This window comes from Pituophis catenifer, unplaced genomic scaffold, assembly GCF_029215685.1.
Source record: "Pituophis catenifer annectens isolate HBS135680 unplaced genomic scaffold, rPitCat1.0.hap2 SCAF_10, whole genome shotgun sequence".
NCBI lineage: Eukaryota > Metazoa > Chordata > Lepidosauria > Squamata > Colubridae > Pituophis > Pituophis catenifer.
In genome coordinates, this window is record NW_027256890.1 from 6,780,236 (window position 1) to 6,799,223 (window position 18,988).

An 18,988-nucleotide genomic window follows, 5' to 3' on the forward strand; every position below is an offset into this window, starting at 1 on the left:
ACAATTTGACAGAAATGTTTGGAAAGTCCCTAAGAAGTGGCCCCTTTAAACCTGGGGTTGCAGGTAACCGTTTGAACATCGCAGGTGTGATAGACCCCTCCACCCCACCCCACCCAAATCAAAGCACCTCTCGCCACCCAGCATCCCTTCTGCAGGTTGATGTGATGGTAGGGCCGAAACGCACAACATCCGTCTTCCCGTTCCAAGAAATTGCGACGCTCTTGTGATCAGCCGGCGTCCAAGTCAACTTGCTGGAAACAGATCGTGTATTTTGGGGGGTGGGTGTGGGGGAAGGGCAGTGTAATTTATTTACAGGGTATTCGCTGTTGCCTTTTGGGGTGCTTTTGAAAGAGTTCATCAGACATGCTGAAGTTGTGTGTGACTTCCCAGTTCCCCAGGATAGGAAGCACAAATAGACAAGGCACATGGGTCTGTTCACCACAAAAGGGTTGTGTGCAGCCAGCCAGCAATTTAAAGCTACAAAATCCGCCTGGAACAGGAGCGTCTTCAGCGAGGCACGAGATCCATCCATCCTACCAAATCCATCCCCAATATGGCTACCCTCCCTGTTCTCTCTCCCACCCGCAATTCCATGAGACCCAAAGCAAAATTTGATTCTATTGTCTATTCTCTCTCTCTCTCTTATCCATCAGAAAGAAACACGAGAAAACTTTCTTGGTCGCCCAACGACACAAGGAACGGTTGAGGGGGGCGGTCACTTCTGATTGACATGAGGCAGGTGAGAAGGTCCACTAGATGGGACCTCCTTTAGAGTCAACCCAACTAAGTCTATAAAAGGAACGAGTCCTACATTAGTCTTCTCCTTGACATGTCAGCTTTTTCGACATTGACAAGGCCACATTGTTCCTTAAAAAAAAAAAAGTAAGAATAACACCCCCAAAATTGTACTCTGGCCTCCTTCTTAGAGCCATCATGGTTTCTTCATCGGAATCCTACTTAATCTACGACCATCGGAGAGATTAAGCACATGGGATTTGGAGAAGAGAAGTCCTTGTCCTTTGAAGCTTTGGAAATCAATGCCTTCCATGTTTTATCCAGTTTCTGATCATCCATTTTTGCCCCGAGCATCTCTGTACTACCAATCTAAGTCCAAAGTTGGCATCTTTTGACATTTCTACTTCTAGACACCGGCCAGTATCTCGGTTGATGATGGGTCCGTTCTGTAAGGGAGGAAGATGAAGGATTGTAAGTTCTCATCCTTTTCAAAGAAAAGCAAAATAATACAAATCACCCCAAAACTATTGCAGGATTAAGGCTCTTTTGTAAACCCTACCATCGATTTGGTAAAGTAGAATTCCAAAATGATATTCATAAAAAATGCAGAGAAGATGATCTTCATTAAGGAGGTCAAATCCCAGCATTGTTAAGCAGCTGATGATATATCTGTCAACTCGCAAAGCATCCCTGGCCTGTTCTCGAGTTTCCTTAGGCCAGGGGAATGGGAAACTGGCGAAACTGCACAGCAGCCAAAAACAAATGCACATTCCATGCTTATCTCTCTCAAGGCTGTATCCCAGGGATACTTACAGTAGCCGGAGGAGAGTGACCTCTACAACCCGAGAAATTGCTTTGTTGGCGAATGTGATTGATGACACACCCTGGGGCGAGGGGGGAAACAGGGTCATAATTGGAGCGTAAATTACGTAGGGTCAGAGCTGGCTTCACTTGGTAACTTGCCGACATGAAGGTCCTAATAAATGACTGGATTTCTTTTGAAGCTTGGCTCGAGATTCATGATTTAATTAGGGCATCCCTTGGAACCTTGACAATATCTATCTTAGATCTTTTCGTGGCCTCGATTCTTTGACCCTCACAGTTTTATTATTGGCCTTCGACTGATATCAAACTGAGGGAAGGATTGTGCAAAATTTTAAAAAGAGGATACACCTAACAAGTTAGCACTGGTCCCAAAATTTTCTGTAAAGTGAGCTCAAGAATTAGAGGAGCTTTAACCTTTTTACAAGTCCACCATACATGAAAATAAGTAGCGTCATCACAATCACATCTCCAACATTTAGACTGTAAATTCGGATACATACAAGCTAACTTTTTGGGATCTAAATGCCATCTATAAAACATTTTGTAAAAGTTTTCTCTCAAGTTTTGCGCTTGTGTAAATTTTACATTTCTAACCCATATCTTTTCCCATGTTTCCATCATTATCGGTTGTTCAAAGTTTTGTGCCTGTTTTATCATACAATCCTTAACTAACTCTGTTTCCGAGTCTGTTTCTATCAATATATTATGCAACCTTTTTATATGCATTTGACTCTGGTCTCTAATTTGTTTTACCAAATTTTCTTCACTTTGTATGAAGAAAGCCAGCCAGAGGTGGTATTTGCTGATTCTCCGAACTGCTCAAAATTTCCGCTACCGGTTCTCCAGAACCTGCTGGATTTCACCCCTGTTCTAAATATATTTAAAGATAGATTTAACTGCGTCATTCTTAGCAAGGATCACGATCAGAACCTCTGAACTCTCAAATTCGCAGCCAGACCTGAATAGGACTTCAGTTACTACTAGATGGAGCGAGGAAGGGAACACCCTCCTATCTCTGATGAAAATGGGAAAGAAAGGGAAAAAACAAAAGCAAAATATGGAAATTACACACTGTAGGATTTAGAAGGGAAAGAAAAATTGGTGCACTGGGATGACTCTGCTGACTGTTACAATGGAGAAGGAGATAGCTAGAATATTGGATTTTCCCAAAAAAGGAGAATGTGGAGACCTGACTTACGATGTTACTTGCTGGTGTAGAGAAGAATTTAAATGCCTGGCTTTCTGTGTTTCAAAATGTGAACAAGAGGAAAAGGCTGCCTCAAAGAGGTGAGTGAAAAAAAGACAAGTGAGGGAAGAGTTAAATATGCAGCTTTCTCCTTCAAAACACAGAATCTTCTGTTAGGGACTGGCATTGCTTGGAGGCACCAAGAGAAAAGAGTCAAAAAAAAAAATGTAATCAAAATGACTGATTGCTTTATTTCCCTTAAATGGAAAATCAAATTGTTTGAGATTCTTCATAATAATAGGAACCAGCTGGGGAATGTTTCTACATGTGAGTGTGTGTCCCTTTTCATGTATGTTTCCCTTTGCTGACGTGGTATCCTCCATGCTGGTTAGAGATGTAAGTCCAATTTCATTTCAGCCTCCATTTCAGCTCCTAGAATTCATCAAACACCTATAATCCTCACCTCCCAGAATTCCAGAGAACTCCCAGAAGTCTCAGCTCCCAGAATTCGAGAACTCCCAGAATCCTCAGCTCCCAGAATTCAAAAACTCCCAGAATCCTCAGTCCCCAGAATTTGAGAACTCCCAGAATCCTCAGTTCCCAGAATTCTCAGCTCCCAGAATTCCAGAATCCTCAGCTCCCAGAATTTCCGAGAACTCCCAGAATCCTCAGCATTCACACAGCTCCCAGAATCCCATGGAATTTCCAGGCTTCTCAACTCCCATGGTGGTTGAGAGTTGTAGGAACAGGAATCTCAATACATTTGGAAGGCAATAAATTGGCAATGACTTAGGAAGTGTTAATACTTGAACAGAATAAAAATTCTCTTTCAGTTCCTCACATAGCTGTGTGGATCCTTGGTGTTCTCTGAGCTTGGTGGTTTTCTTGCAGATGTTTCATGACCCAATTAGGTAACATCATCAGTGCTAGAAGAGAGGACAAACTGATAGCACTGAAGACATTACCTAGTGAGTCATGAAACTTCTACAAAAAAACAGCTGATAGAGCACCAAGGAGCCTACAGTTCATCTCCTCCTCCTATATTCTTCTCCTTACCCCCACTCCTCCTCCATTTTGCAAACTTCACTCTCTTCTAGCACTGATAATGTTGGGTCATGAAACGTCTGCAAGAAAGCAACCAAGCTCAGAGAGCACCAAGAACCCCACAGTTCATCCCTCAGCTACAAATATCCTCTTCTATCAGTATCTCTCGTATCTGTATATTCCGACCTGCCTGTCATACCTGTGTGAAGTCCCAGAGTCGCTGGGTTGGTCTCAGCGTATCTTCGCATTTCTTCAGTGCTGGGGTCCTTCCTTTCCCATCATCTATGAGACATTTTGAGTCGGGTAGGAACGCTGTGGATCCCAACGGGCCCAGTTGCAACAATCCTTCGGTGCTGTAACGGACGAGCTGAGACCGAAACCAAATCAAAGGTAATAAGACCGCAGTTAAGTCCAGCACAACCGCAAATGCAACAAGAGGGCTGCTAAAAATTGAGCTCTCATCTTAAATCCCCTCCTCTTTAAAATTGTTCCTCCTCATACAAACCCATGAAGTCTTACTTTGTGGCTAAGGGATGGGATTCTACCAGTTCGGGCGAACTGGTAGCTACAACGATCAGCCCAACTTTCAGATGGGCCCATTCTGACCTTTATCTTCTCAGCTGATTTGCACGGTAGAGCAGATTGCTGCGCAAATCAACTGAGTTACTCCTCCAAAGAAACCAGGAAGTGAAGATTTCTTGAAAGTGCATGTCAGACATGGGCACGCGCAAATTGCGCGATCACCAAACTGGTTGTTAAACCTGGAGGATCCCACCACTGGACGCAGGCCTGTTTTACATCAAATGTGCCTCTAGTTTGGTTAGACGTTCCTCAAGACTTTGTGCTGCCTTGCTAAACCTCCAGCCCCAAACCTAGCTTGAGAATCAGTTCTCCTTCTCCAAGGTGAAGGTCTCACTTAACCTCAAAAGAACATCCAAAGGTGTGTTTTTACCTGGGAAGACATTCCGTGGCATGGATAGAGGATTGCTTTATTGTCATCTTCTGCACCCTGGTCCAAGCAGTAGCCACTAGCTTTGCTGTTGCGTACCTGAAATCAAACCCAGGGTAGATAGGTGAAAGTGAAAGAAGACAGACAGACAGACAAAGAAAGGAGAAGAAGAAGAAAAGAAGAAGAAAGAAAGAGAAAAAATGGAAGAAAAGAAGGAAGAAAGAAGGAAAGGAAGGAAGAGCGAGAAAGTGAAAAGACAGAGAAGAGAAACGGCGTTAAGGGAAATGATCCAACTCATCTATATATGCAAGACAAATATTATTTATTCAAGCTACATTTTCTCAATGCCAAAATCTCCCTTAAGTTTCTCGTTTTCTTCCCTTGCAAAGAAAGGAAGGAAGGAAGGAAGAGAGAGAGAGAAAAGAAAGAAAGAAAAAGGGAGGAAGAGAGGGAGGGAGGAAGGAAGAAAAAGAGGAAGGAAGGAAGAGAGAGGGAGGGAGGGAGAGTGTATGAAGATTTTCAGTCATCCAGGTTATGGTTGTCCCAAAAGTGCTTTTTCGAGAGACAACTGGACACGAAAGAAAAAGAGAGGGAGGGAAGGAAGGAAGAAAAAGAAAGAAATAGGTGCATCTAAAACATTTTTTCCACTTTGGTAATTGATGAATTCTTTGAAGTTGGTCTGACCTTATTGACCACAGATGGAGACTCAACCCATGTCTCCAACTCCCAAAACCATGACATCACACTGTCTCCTCTCTAACTAGTGCCTGGCTTCCTTCCACTGTGATAAACCAGAAATCAAAACCCAAACGGTTGCAGATGGATGCGTTCTTATCCCATTTCCCAGCCGAGAGTCCTTTAAAATCGGCATCTTCACCGAGAGTCATAAAACCGAAGATAAATAAGGTAAAACTCTCCAGAATCAAACTCGAGGCTTGATGAGACGAGCATCTCAGGAGTTATGTGAATCTTCTCCTCTGAAAGACCGAGATAAAATACCGTTTCATTGCCCATCACAAATTCCCAAGGTCAGGAAGCACGGAATCCTTCGCGTTCCCCGAAATGCGCTGCCAGCATTTAAAATGGGAACCAGTGTCTTTTTTACGACACAGAGTGTGATTCAGCAGTGAAGCTGTCCTGGTTATTTTTTATGACCCAGGCTTTCAAAAATAAATAAATAAATAAATAAATAAATAAATAAATAGAGTGTTTGGATGGATGAGAAATATATTTTTACAACCTCTCGGTATGTTTTATATCTTTCCTCGTATATTTAGTTCCTCCGTTGACAAGAGGCCAAAGACAACAAGGCTTAATGGGGGGGAAATAAAAATAATAACGGGGAAGCTATCTTCGAAATCGGCAGTTCCGGGAGACAAGCAGGGAGAAGGTGCCTGGTTATACATCACACTCCTAACCTGATTAGCAATTACAGCTGGACAGCATAAATATTTGCCGCCGAGCCAAAAATTGTCTTGGCAATTTCTCAAAAACTGCCTTTCCCCCGTTGAAAGGAGCTTCCTTCTCTTTGTGCCTACCTGATTCTTAAGGTAGATTCTTGCACTTGAGGATGATTTCTGAATTTATGGGGGGTGTTTTTCAGCTGGAGTGGGGGGGGCACGCTTCCTTCGATGTGACTCTACATCACTCCGCAGCCTCACTTATTTAGAGAGCCAGTTTTAGTCTAATGGTTAAGGCACCCGGCTAGAAACCAGGAGACGGGGAGTTCTAGTCCTCCCTTAGGCATGAAAGCCAATTGGGTGACTTTGGGCCAATCACCAGGAGACTGGGAGTTCTAGTGCCACCTTAGACATGAAAGCCAGTTGGGTAACTTTGGACCAATCACAAGGAAACAGTGAGTTCTAGTTCTGTCTGAGTCATGATAACCAGTTGGGTGACTTTGGGCCAATCACCTGGAGACTCTGAGTTCCAGTCCTGCCTTAGACATGAAAGCCAGTTGGATAAGTTTGGACCAATCACAAGGAGATAGTGAGTTCTAGTTCTGTTTTAGGCATGAAAGCTGGGTGGGTGACTTTGGGCCAATCACCAGGAGACGGGGAGTTCTAGTCCTGCCTTAGGCCTGAAAGCCAGCTGGGTAACTTTGGACCAATCATGAGGGGACAGTGGGTTCTAGTTCTGTCTGAGTCATGATAACCAGTTGGGTGACTTTGGGCCAATCACCTGGAGACTCTGAGTTCCAGTCCTGCCTTAGACATGAAAGCCAGTTGGATAAGTTTGGACCAATCACAAGGAGATAGTGAGTTCTAGTTCTGTTTTAGGCATGAAAGCTGGGTGGGTGACTTTGGGCCAATCACCAGGAGACGGGGAGTTCTAGTCCTGCCTTAGGCCTGAAAGCCAGCTGGGTAACTTTGGACCAATCATGAGGGGACAGTGGGTTCTAGTTTTGTCTTAGTCATGATAACCAGTTGGGTGACTTTGGGCCAATCACCTGGAAATGGTGAGTTCCAGTCCCACCTTAGACAAGAAAGTCAGCTGGTGTTGTGGCCCGCCAGTGGCCTGCGCGGATTGTGACTGATCCCGATGACGAGAAGGCTGGTGTGGTGTCGCACCAGCAGCCTGTGCAGCCGGCGCTCGAGTCAGACAGCAAGGAGGCTGGGCAGTGGTGGGTTCTAACCGGTGTTACCACCGGTTCGCTTCACTCACACGCTTTGTGCCCCCTTTGATGCTTTGGAGAAGAAATTGACCCTCCTCTTCTTTGGGGCAGCCCCTCAAATACTGGAAGACTGTTATCACGTCATCCCTAATTCTTCTTTTCTTTAGACAAGCCAAACCAGTCCAGACTGGCACAAAAAAGAACAATAGATTGGAGAGACGGGGATTCACATGTTACCTCTCCGTAGGTGATGGTGTTGTTGTAAACCCTCATTTCAGGATAGACATTCTCCAAGTACCACTTAAAACTCCGGCACTGCAGACGTTGCCGTAAAGCAACCCTTTCTGACACATCTCCAAAGTCAACGCCAGGGTTCTGTGAAACAGAGGATCAAACCACAAAACCAGATTCTACCAGCTTGTTCTCCAGTTCACACAATCGTTGACTTGGTCTACAGCTGGTCTTCTTGGTCTTCTTCTACCAACTTACCCAATCCCCCTCCTTCCTTCGTTCCCTCCCTTCCCTTTCCTTCCTTCCCTTCCCTCCCTCTCTTTCCTTCCTTCCTTTCCTCCGTCCCTCCCTTTCCTCCCTCCCTCTCCTTCCTTCCTTCCTTCCTTCCTCCCTCCTTCCTTCCCCTCCCCTCCCCTCCCTCCCTCTCCTTCCTTCCTCCCTCCTTTCCTCCCTTCCCTTTCCTTCCCTTCCTTCCCTCCCTTCCCCTTCCCTCCCTCCCTCCCTTCGTCCTTCCTTCCTTCCTTCCTAAGCCATGTAAGCAGCTTCTGAATCTACAGATGCTGTTTAAAAACCAGAAATAAATATTAATTAAATCTCAGCAGAATCGGGAAGGGAGGCTGGAGCAGTATCATAAAAGGCAGAGGTACTTCAGGAGAGGTTTCGGCAAGTTGGTGACCTGTCTACTATCTTGGCTGATAAGCAGAATTCAGGAATGTTCCACTTGTGGGAAAGAGGCCTTGTCCTCCCCTTACCGTCATTGGTATGTTCCACGCCATGTACACGTGGGATTTGAAGTCGTCCATCCACACTTCAGCAGCACGTAAGGCGTTGCGCTTTGCGTAATAGTCGATGTCATTGTTGTAAGGTTTCTTGGTGCGTTCAATATGAGCCACCCGGGAACAAGGCAGGACTTCCATGCTCCCGCCACACTGCCAGACCTGTGGGAAAAGTTAAGCCCGTTATATGAAGGTGGATAAAATCGGTCATTGAGAAGGACTGTAGCCAGTTGGAAATGCCACCAGTTACCAGGTACATATTATCATATGTGGTGGACACGCCCTGAATCAAAGAACTATTGGAATAAAATTAAATTACGGTTGGAGGAAATGATACAACAACATATAGATTTAAAACCAGAGCTGTTCCTATTGGGTATCTTACCAGAGAAAATTAGTAAAGACAATATATATTTGATTATACATGTAATAACAACTGCAAGAATTGTTTATGCACAAAATTGGAAAGCAGAGAATATACCATCGGAGCGAGAAGTAATTAAGAAAAATTTTAGATTGTGCAGATTAACTATGATGATAAAAGAAAGAGGAGACTCAGAATATTTTAAGATATGGAATCAATTTTACTATTGGTTAGAAAAAAGATACAAATAAGCTTTAATAGAGATAGATAAAAAATGTTACAACTAGAACATTAGATTAGTGGGAAATTTTTGTAATGGACTTGGCGAGAACGAAAATAGAAGAGATAAGAGAAAAGAAGAAGTTTTTGGAGATAACACCGAGATGGCACATGGAAGAAATGAATGATGTACTAAATGTTTGTCTTAAAAAAAAATTAAAAAACTTTTTTACACACACACACACACACACACACACACACACACACACACACACACAAAGAATGTAGCCAGAGCAAAGGGCCACTCCGGTTTTGAATATGAGAATGGGCTGTGTAATTATTAAATGTCCTAGAACACAGAATCACAGAGGTGGAAGGGGCCCCAGAGGTGTTTAATTTTGAATGCAGAAGAGCAGGTTGGAAGGGACCTTGGAGGTCTTCTAGTCCACCCCGCTGCCCAAGCAAGAGACTCTATGCCATTCAGGACTAATGCCCATCCAATCTCTTCTTGAAAACCTCCAGTTATTTCTTGCTTGCTGCCTACTAGGGTTTTCACCATACATCACCAGCCCCTGGTGATTTGCATATGAGTAATGGGAGATAATGTGGGAAAATAGAGTCCATTAATCCGCATGCAAAGGGATCAATTTTTAGAGGGAGGGAGGGACAGAGGGAGGGAGGGAGGAGGAAGGAAGAAAGGAAGGGGAAAGAGGAAGGAAGGAGGGAGTGGGAGGGATGGTGGGAAAAGGAAGAAAAAGAAAGGAAGAGAGCAAGGGAGGGAGGAGAAGGAGAAAGGAAGGAAGAGAGCAAGGGAGGGGGAAGAAGAGAAAGGAAGGAGGAAGAAGGAGGGAGGAAGCAGGGAAGGAAAAGGAAAATAGGGAGGGGAAGAAGAGGAAGGAGGGAGGGAGGAAGCAAGGAAGGAAAAGGAAAATAGGGAGCGGGAAGAAGAGAGGAAGGAGGAAGGGAGGGAGGAAGCAAGGAAGGAAAAGGAAAATAGGGAGGGGGAAGAGAAAAAGGGTGGGAGGGAGGGAGGGAGGAAGGAAAAGGAAAATAGGGAGGAGGAAGAAGGAGGAAGGAAGCAATGAAGGAAAGGAAAAGAAAGGAGGGAGGGAGGAGGAAGAGAAAGGGAGGGAGGGAGGAAGCAAGGAAGGAAAAAGAAAGGGAGGGAGGAGGAAGAGGAAAAAAGGGTGAGGAAGGAAGGAAAAGGAAAATGGGGAGGGAGGAGGAAGAGAAAGGAAGGTGGAAGAAAGAGAGGGAGGAGGAAGAGGAAAAAAGGGTGAGGAAGGAAGGAAAAGGAAAATGGGGAGGGAGGAGGAAGAGAAAGGAAGGTGGAAGAAAGAGAGGGAGGAAGCAAGGAAGGAAAAGGAAAGTAGGGAGGGAGGAGAAAGAGAAAAAGGAAGGAGGATGGGAGGGAAGGAGGGAGGAAGGAGCTACTTTTATTAGATGCAAAAACATCTGGACTTTTTCTAAATAGAAATCCTTCTCAAACCTCATAGGGCCTAATTCAGGTTTTGCAAGTGCAGCAATTTCCACCCTCGACCTTAGCCAGAGACACACAGCCTTCAAAAACTGGATTCGATCCATGAGTGTCCCATGATCCGTCTGCCTCCCTAGTGCCCTCAGCTCCCAAATCAAATCAAATCAAACACTCATGCCACGGGCACCGCCACCCTTCGCCCCCTCCTCCAAGATGAAGTGGACAAAAGGTGAGCCTTTCCCAAGAGCCACGTTCTCCAATTGCTAAGAACGCTGAAAATTATCGATGTTAGAGAGGCCTGATGAGGTTGTTCCTTCATTAAAAAGATAAACTTGTTTCCTTTTGTTTGCAAATTAAGGCTTCACATAAATATCCACAGGGTTTTTGTATTTTTTTTTTTTTTTAGTTCTGGTTCCTACAGTCCAGGGGCTTTCTACATTTTTTAAAAAAAAAGATTACATAAGACGTATTTATAACCCTCTCAAGATGGATGGTAATGCAATATGTTGAGCCTTAAAAAAGCATTAAACCACAGGCGTTAAGGGAAATGGTCCAACTCATCTATATATGCAAGACAAATATTTATTCAAGCTACATTTTCTCAATGCTAAAATCTCCCTTAAGTTTCTTAAGTTTTCTTCTCTTGCAAAGAAAGGGAAGGAGGGAGAGAGGGAGGGAGGAAGGGTAGAGAGAGAGAGAAAGGAAGGAAGGAAGGGAAAGAGAGGAAAGAAGGAAGGAAGGAAGAGAAAAAGAAAGGAAGGAAGAGAGAGAAAGAAAAAGGAAGGGAGAGAGAAAGAGAGAGGAAGGAAGGAAGAAAGAAAGAAAAAGAAAAAAAGATTTGGTTTGTCTACTTAATTCTCAGAATGCATGAAAAAATAGCCCCTGCGAGATTGGCGAGGATGTATGCAAATCTTAACCCAATGTGTTGGAAATGTAAGCAAGCACAGGGAACCTTCTTTCATGTCTGGTGGCTTTGCCCCAAAATTAAGAAATATTGGATAAAAATAAAAATTTGGATATCAGAAATAATTGAGGAAGATATTGAGCTAAAACCAGAAATCTTTTTGTTAGGAATGCTTAAACAAAACATTAGAAAAGAAAAAAAGTACCTAACATTACATATAATCACGGCGGCTAGGTTAGCCCTAGCACAAGTCTGGAAAACAGATCAATTGCCAACGGAGCAGCAAATAATTCAAAAAATTTATACGTGTGCAGAAATGGATAGACTAACGTTGAAATTGAAAGACAAGGAAGACTCACAGTATTTTAAGGTATAGGATAGTTGGTATGAGTGGATAAAGCAATTGGTATGAAAAGAAGGTAAAGTTAAAAACTAGTAAGAAATTAAAAGTAATAATTATACACCGTCATTAAGATAAAAAAGGAAATAAGTCACTGTGTATGTTTGTATTTATATATATTACATATATGTAGTTTGTTGTGATTAGTATTGTTGATTATATTTTAAAGTTGTGAATGTTTTATATAATTTTATCTTTTTAAATTTAATAAAGTTTGTTTTTTAAAACAAAAAAAGTTCTTTTAGATTTCTCTTTGCAGGTTTGCTTGTTTTTTAACTTCCCTCTAGTGTTGGTGGTGGAAAAAGTCATATTTGGGCATTATATCTCTCAGTGCTCAATTTTTCTCTATTTCTGATATTTTACAGAGCTTCTCGGGCTTTCTGACCTGAAAAAGCCTTGTGAGATGATTTCCTTCCTTCCTGACCTGTTTCTTTGAGAGTTAAATGGACTGTCAGAAAATTACGGAAGGAAGATCAATCTAGTATGAAAAAATAAGCCAGTTATGTACGGGTAGTCCTTGACGTATGACTTCCGTTGAGCTCAGAATTTCTGTTGTTAAGTGAGTTTTGCCCCATCTTATAGCAATAGCACTTAGATTTAGATATCGCTTCATAGTGCTTTTACAGCCTTCTCTAAGCAGTTTACAGAGTCAGCTTCTTGCCCGCAACAATCCTCATTTTACCCACTTGGGAAGGATAGGAGCCTGGTTTAGCTCAACAGACAGAAGCACTGTAATTTAACACCAGCTGTCTGCAATTAAAGTAAAATCGAATCTCGCCAAGGCCCAAGGTTGACTCAGCCTTCCATCCTTTCTAAGGTAGGTAAATTGAGGACCCAGTTTGTGGGAGCAATAAGCTGACTTTGTATAAATATACAAAAGTATGAAGGCTATTGCTTAATGCATTGTAAGCCGTCCTGAGTCTCCGGAGAAGGGCGGCATATAAATAATAAAAAAAAAAAATAGAAGGCTGAGTCAACCTGAAGGAAGGGAGGAAGGAAGGAAGGAAGGAAGGAAGGAAGGAAGGAAGGAAGGAAGGAAGGAAGGAAGGAAGGAAGGAAGGAAGGAAGGAAGGAAGGAAGGACAATAGCAATAATACTTATATATCGCTTCAAAGTGCTTTTACAGCCGTCTCTAAGTGGTTTACAGAGTCAGCCTCTTGTCCCCAACAATCTGGGTCCTCATTTTACCCACCTCGGAAGGGTGGAAGGCTGAGTCAACCTTGAGCCGGTCAGTGGCACAATTAGCCTGCAATAGTGGATTCTAACCACTGCGCGCTATGGAAGGAAGGAAGGGGGGGAGGAGGAGGAGGAGGAGAATTATGGAGTCTTTGGTGCTCTCTGAGCTTAGTTGTTTTCTTTCAGATGTTTTATTACCCAACTAGGCAACATCATCAATGCTAGAAGGGAGTGAAGTTTGCAAAGGGGAGGAGGAGGAGGTCTGTTGGGGTCCTTGGTGCTCTCTGACTTGGTTGTTTTCTTGCAGACATTTTATTACCCAACTAGGCAATGCTATCAGTGCTGCTGTGATCTAGTTTGTGTAACGAAACAGCTGCAAGAAAACCACCCAACTCAGAGAGCACCAAAGACCCCTCATTTTAACCCTGGAGCTACAAAGATTCTCCTTTATCAGAATTCAAACTTGGAGGTGGGTGGGGGGAGGCAAAAATATAAGAATTTAAAAGTTCTCCAGAAATGCCTCCACGTGTTTGTTTTCAAGTTCTGGTTAGTTTCTTGCTAACTAGAAAGAGGGGGGAAAAATCACTTTGCCATTTCTGTTTTTCAGATGAGCTTTTATATCCTTTAAAAGCATTCACTATTTGATCTGGCTATTAGCAGGAGTGATGGAGAAACTACGAAGATTTCAAAATAAGTACACTAAGACATTCATAAAAGTTCTGAAATGGGGAAAAAATTATGACTGGGATCCATCAAGAACACTCCATCTTGAAATGTTTCGTTGCTGATCCTATTTGTACCGGGATTCTGTCTTTTTTTCTAAAGATATATGATTCTAGAGCTGACACTAATGGATGCCGCATTTAGTGTTTCTGCTGAATCTTTGTAAACTTTCTGGCTTTTTCTGAAGGAAGTTTACAGAGAGAGAAAAGCTGCAGTTAAGGGGGGAAAGGAGGAGGAGGAGGCAAAAAAATCAAACTTCGGCAAGACTGTTTTCAGATAATCCTATATCCTTGTCTGACAGCTTTATTAAGAGGAGGAGGAGGAGGAGGAGAAGGAGAAGGGTAGCAGAATAGGAGGAGGAGGAGGAGGAGAGAAGAAGAAGAAACAGGAGGAGGAGGAGGAGGAGAGAAGAAGAAGAAACAGGAGGAGGAGGAGGAGAAGAGAAGAAGAAGAAACAGGAGGAGGAGGAGAAGGAGAAGAAGAAAAGAAGAAGAAGAAGAAGAAGAAGAAGAAGAAGAAGAAGAAGAAGAAGAAGAAGAAGAAGAAGAAGAAGAAGAAGAAGAAGAAGAAGAAGAAGAAGAAGAAAGGAGGAGGAGAGGGAGGAGGAGGAGAATGAGGAGAAGGAGAAGAAAAGAAGAGGAGGAAGAAGAAGAGGAGGAGGAGCAGAAGAGCAGAGAGGAGCAGTCATGACTTTGAGAGAAGACAGTCTCTGGTTAACCTTAAAAAAAAATCCCTTAATCATGGTCAACACTGAAATATTTCCTGAAGAATTTTTACACTCAGCGTTCTTTATCTCTTTGAGGGTTTTATGAGCAGAGAGATAAATCAGGCAAATTAATAGTCTGGCACAATGGGAGGGAGAAGAAGATAAGATTACAGGAAAAAATAAAATAGGATTTTAAAAATGACCCACATATTTTAAATGCTAATCCAACCCTAAAAAAAAACCAGTAAATCCATTTTGTGCTACTCTGACAAAGAACATCATTCCTGTGACCGGATGTGTTTAGACATTGACCTGAAAAAGATTTTTTTTAAAAAAAAAATGAGATAAGGTTCTTTTCTGTAAAGACAACTAAATCTCCTGTCTTTCTGAAACAATCAATTACATTTGAAGGAGGAAAGGAAGACAGGCGTGTTATTTAAAAGCGTCCCCAAAGTACAGAAAATAGCCAGGAACAAGCATCTTTCTCTTTATACCACTGAGCAATAGAATTGAGAACAGAATTGAGGTGGCTCCCTAGGTGGCTCAGTGGCTAAGACGCTGAGCTTGTCAATCAGAAAGATCAGCGGTTTGAATCCCTTGTATAGGTCTCCTGCGAGAGCAGGGGGGTTGGACTAGATGACCTCCAAGGCCCCTTCTAACTCTGTTACTGAGGAAGGAGCTCATAGAAGATGGCAGGCATATTAACAGGGAACTATAATTTTAAAAAACTCCCAATATTTAATATTACGTGTAATAACAGCGGCTAGAATTGTTTATGCGCAAAATTGGAAAAATGGAAATATGCCAGCTGAAGAAATGGTGATAAAGAAAATATTAGATTGCGCAGAGATGGATAGGCTGACAATGGAAATAAAAGAGAAAAGAGAAAAAACGGAATATTATTTGATTTGGAATGTATGGTACAACTGGTTAGAGAATAGATGCAAAGATTAGGAAATTAACAAGAAAAGACAATTAGCTAACTAGAAAATAGTAATAAGGATAAGGATAGATGAAGAATATATAGTATTATAGTATGATGTTATAAAACGTAAAATGTAAAAAAAATATTTAGAATAACAACTATATATTGTATACATAATAGCATAAATGGTGAATTTATACCCGTACAGGAGTGTAAAGATGGAAATTGTGAGGTAAAGTGAAGAAAATAAATGTTAAAAAAAAGATGGTAGGCAGAGCAATTGCTCGACTTTTTCTCCTTCAGCAAAACAATGTATTTAATATTGAAGCTAGAGGAGATAAGCTCGTTTATTTTAATTATCTTCTAATAAGCTACTTCTAATAGAGCGGTTTCTTATGTTCCTTTATACCTATCTAGGGAGCTTCCAAAGTGAAGCTAACTCGGCTTCCTACTTCTTGGATACTCATAATTCTCTTCCGTACTGATCGGCATCCATTCAATTCCTGGTGTTGATGAGGAGAAAGGGATTTTGTATAAAGTGGACATTTTCAGCGGCGATTTTACTCATCTCCACCTCCTACTCTAGCTGAGGTGGATTTTGGTGCCCCCAAAATCAACCATTCTGGGACTAAGGACTTATTTTGTTTTTTGTTGTTGTTGTTGTTGTTTTTACATGAAATGGCAAACATCATGGATTCCTGCTGCTTTAGTTTTATTTTACCTTCCTATTTCAGGAAAGGGGTGGGGGAAAGAGCTGGAGGAGGAGAAGGGGGAAGGAGGAGAAATAGGAGAAGGAGGAGAAAAATCAAACTTTGGCAGACTGCTTTTAGATAATCCAATATCCTTGTCTGGCAGCTTTATTAAGAACAGCAGGGGCAGGGGCAGAGGGAGGAGGAGGACAAAGAAGAAGGAGGAGGAGGAGGAAAGGGAGAAGGAGGAGAAGGAGAAGAAGAAGAAAGGAGGAGGAAGAAGAAGAAAAGAGGAGGAGGAAGAAGAAAAGAGGAGGAGGAGGAAGAAGAAAAGAGGAGGAGAAAGAAGGAGGAGGAGGAGAGGGAGAAGAAGGAGGAGAGGGAGAAGAAGGAGGAGGAGGAGGAGAAGGAGGACGAGGAGAAGGAGAAGAAGAAAAGAGGAGGAAGAGGAGAGGAAGAAGAAAGGAGGAGAAAGAAGGAGGAGAAGGAGGGAGGAGAAGGAGAAGAAGGAGAGGAGGAGGAGGAGAAGAAGAAAAGAGGAGGAGGAGAGGGAGAAGGAGGAGGAGGAGAAGAAAAGAGAGAAGAAGGAGGAAGAGAAGGAGAAGGAGAAGAAGAAAAGAGGAAGAAGAAAAGAGGATGAGGAGAGGGAGAAAAAGGAGGAGGAGGAAGGAGGAGGAGGAGAAGAAAAGAAGAGGAAGAAGAAGAAAAGAGGAGGAGGAAGAAGAAGAAAGGAGGAGGAGGAGAGGGAGAAGAAGGAGGAGAAGGAAGAGGAAGAGGAGAAGGAAGAGGAAAAAAATATTTTTCTCAAAGCCCATTTCTAACTCAAAACTAGAAAATCTACTTTCTTGACATTTCAATATTCAGCAAACATTCTTTTAACCTCACATTTCACCCCCTCCCACCCCAAAGTACAGTCCAGCAGAATCAGCAAATAAAAATCAACGGCCTTTTAGATAGAGACCACTTTCTGCTCTCAAAAGGAATGAATATCATGAAGCTTTTAAGAAAACTGTATTTCTCTGCGAAGACCATAATTTTCTCTCCCTGTTGCAAGTACGGTTTTGCTCATGCGAACTGCACAGACCAAATGAGAATATCTAGGACGGAGCCATTTAGAGAAAGCCAAGATAGAAGTCAGGTTCGCACCGTATCATCAGAAGAAAATTTTAAAGGTTCCAATTTCAGGCTCGACAGGATTACAGAAATTTTATGGAACACCAGACGAGGTTTCAATATTGATTTGCGATTACTTTATTTGTGCTTACAACGCTCCCGTCCTGCTGTTTTAATCAAAGTCCTCGAAATACCTAGACCATACGGTAAAACATATCAATAAATAAAGTCTGTGTGGATGCCAAGAACTTCAGGTAGTCCTTGACTTACAGCCTTTTTTCCCAGGGCCATCATAACTTCGAATGGTCACTAAATGAACTATTGTAAGTCGAGGACTGTCTGTAGAGAGGAGGGTTGGAGACCTAGTGTCAAGCATGGGAAAATCCAGAAATCCAGGCAGTTCAAATGAATATAAAGGTTTATTTCAAACTTAAGCTCTCTCTCTACAAGAATCTGATCAAGGCAAATTGGGTCAAGGACTACCTGTAATGGATAAATAAAGGTGTGAGGAATTTACACCAGAACGTATCAGACTTGGAAATGTTGTTTGGCTGGCTGGGGAATTCTGGGAGTTGAAGTCCAGAAGTCTTAAAGTTGCCACGTTTCTGATCTAATCCATTAAAATACATTTGCCTCGATTCAAAGGTTCTATTCAATTGGGAGATTTGACCGAATCATGTTTGATCTCTAGATTTAATCTTGATACAATGCTAGTCACGTTCTCCAGAATGGCTCATCGTGCTTCAGACCCTGAAGTGCCCCTAAATCTGGATTAAAATGATCATCCCCTAATTGCCAAGAATGTGCCTGCCGCAAGGATAAAGAAAGGGCAAAAAGAACCCGCATTAATTCAGGTTTGTATGTAAAGAGGGATGCGGTGGCTCAGTGGCTAAAGACGCCGAGCTTGTCAATCGAAAGGTCAGCAGTTCAGCAGTTCGAATCCCTAGCGCCATGTAACGGGGTGACTCCCGTGACTTGTCCCAGCTTCTGCCAACCTAGCAATTCAAAAGCACGTAAAAAAATGCAAGTAGAAAAATAGGGACCACCTTTGGTGGGAAGGGAACAGCGTTCCATGCACCTTTGACATTTAGTCATGCCAGTCACATAACCACGGAGACGTCTTCAGACAGCGCTGGCTCTTTGGCTTTGAAACAGAAATGAGCACTGCCCCCTAGAGTCGGGAACAACTAGCACATATGCGCAAGGGGAACCTTTACCTTTACCTATGTAAAGAAATCTGCATTCCATCCTTTATGAGGGATGAGGGAATAGAAGGGGAACTTATCAGATTTGCAGATGATACTAAGCTGGCAGAGATAGCCAACACCCAAGATGATAGGCTCATGATCCAGGTGGATCTTGACAGACTTGAACTCTGGGCCCTAAGTAACAAACTGAAATTCAATGTAGAGAAAAGTCTTACACTTAGGCAAGAAAAACCAAAAGTACACATATAGATTGGGTGAAACCACATTTAATAGCAGTAACTGTGAGAGGGATCTTGGAGTCTTAGCGGACAACCAATTAAATATGAGCCAATAGTGTGCGGCAGCAACCAGAGAAGCCAATGCAATCCTAAATTGCATTAACAGAGGGAAACAATCAAGATCAAGGGAGGTACTAATACGACTCTATAAAGCCTTAGTAAGACCGCACCTAGAATCCTGCATCCAGTTTTGGTCACCACACTATAAAAAAGACGTTGAGACTCTAAAAAGAGTGCAGAGAACAGCAACCAGGATGATGAGGGGACTGGAGACTAAAACATACGATGAACGGTTGCAGGAACTGTGCATGGCTAGTCTAGTGAAGAGAAGGATCAGGGGGAGACACGATAGCAGTCTTGCAATATTGGAGGGGCTGCCACAGAGAGGAGGGGTCAAGCTATTTTCCAAAGCACCCGAAGGCCAGACAAGGAATAACGGATGGAAA

General features: G+C 42.7%; 1 protein-coding gene across 1 annotated transcript in view; it reads right to left on the minus strand.

Annotated features, from left to right (window-relative positions):
- Positions 1-1,034: 1,034 nt before the first annotated feature.
- Positions 1,035-18,988, minus strand: part of GALNT9 (polypeptide N-acetylgalactosaminyltransferase 9) — a 125,255-nt gene continuing 107,301 nt past the window's right edge. Inside the window, 5 exon segments of the mRNA XM_070950740.1 lie at positions 1,035-1,181; positions 3,990-4,157; positions 4,743-4,838; positions 7,591-7,728; positions 8,337-8,522. Of these exon segments, the coding sequence (XP_070806841.1) occupies positions 1,035-1,181; positions 3,990-4,157; positions 4,743-4,838; positions 7,591-7,728; positions 8,337-8,522 (735 nt within the window).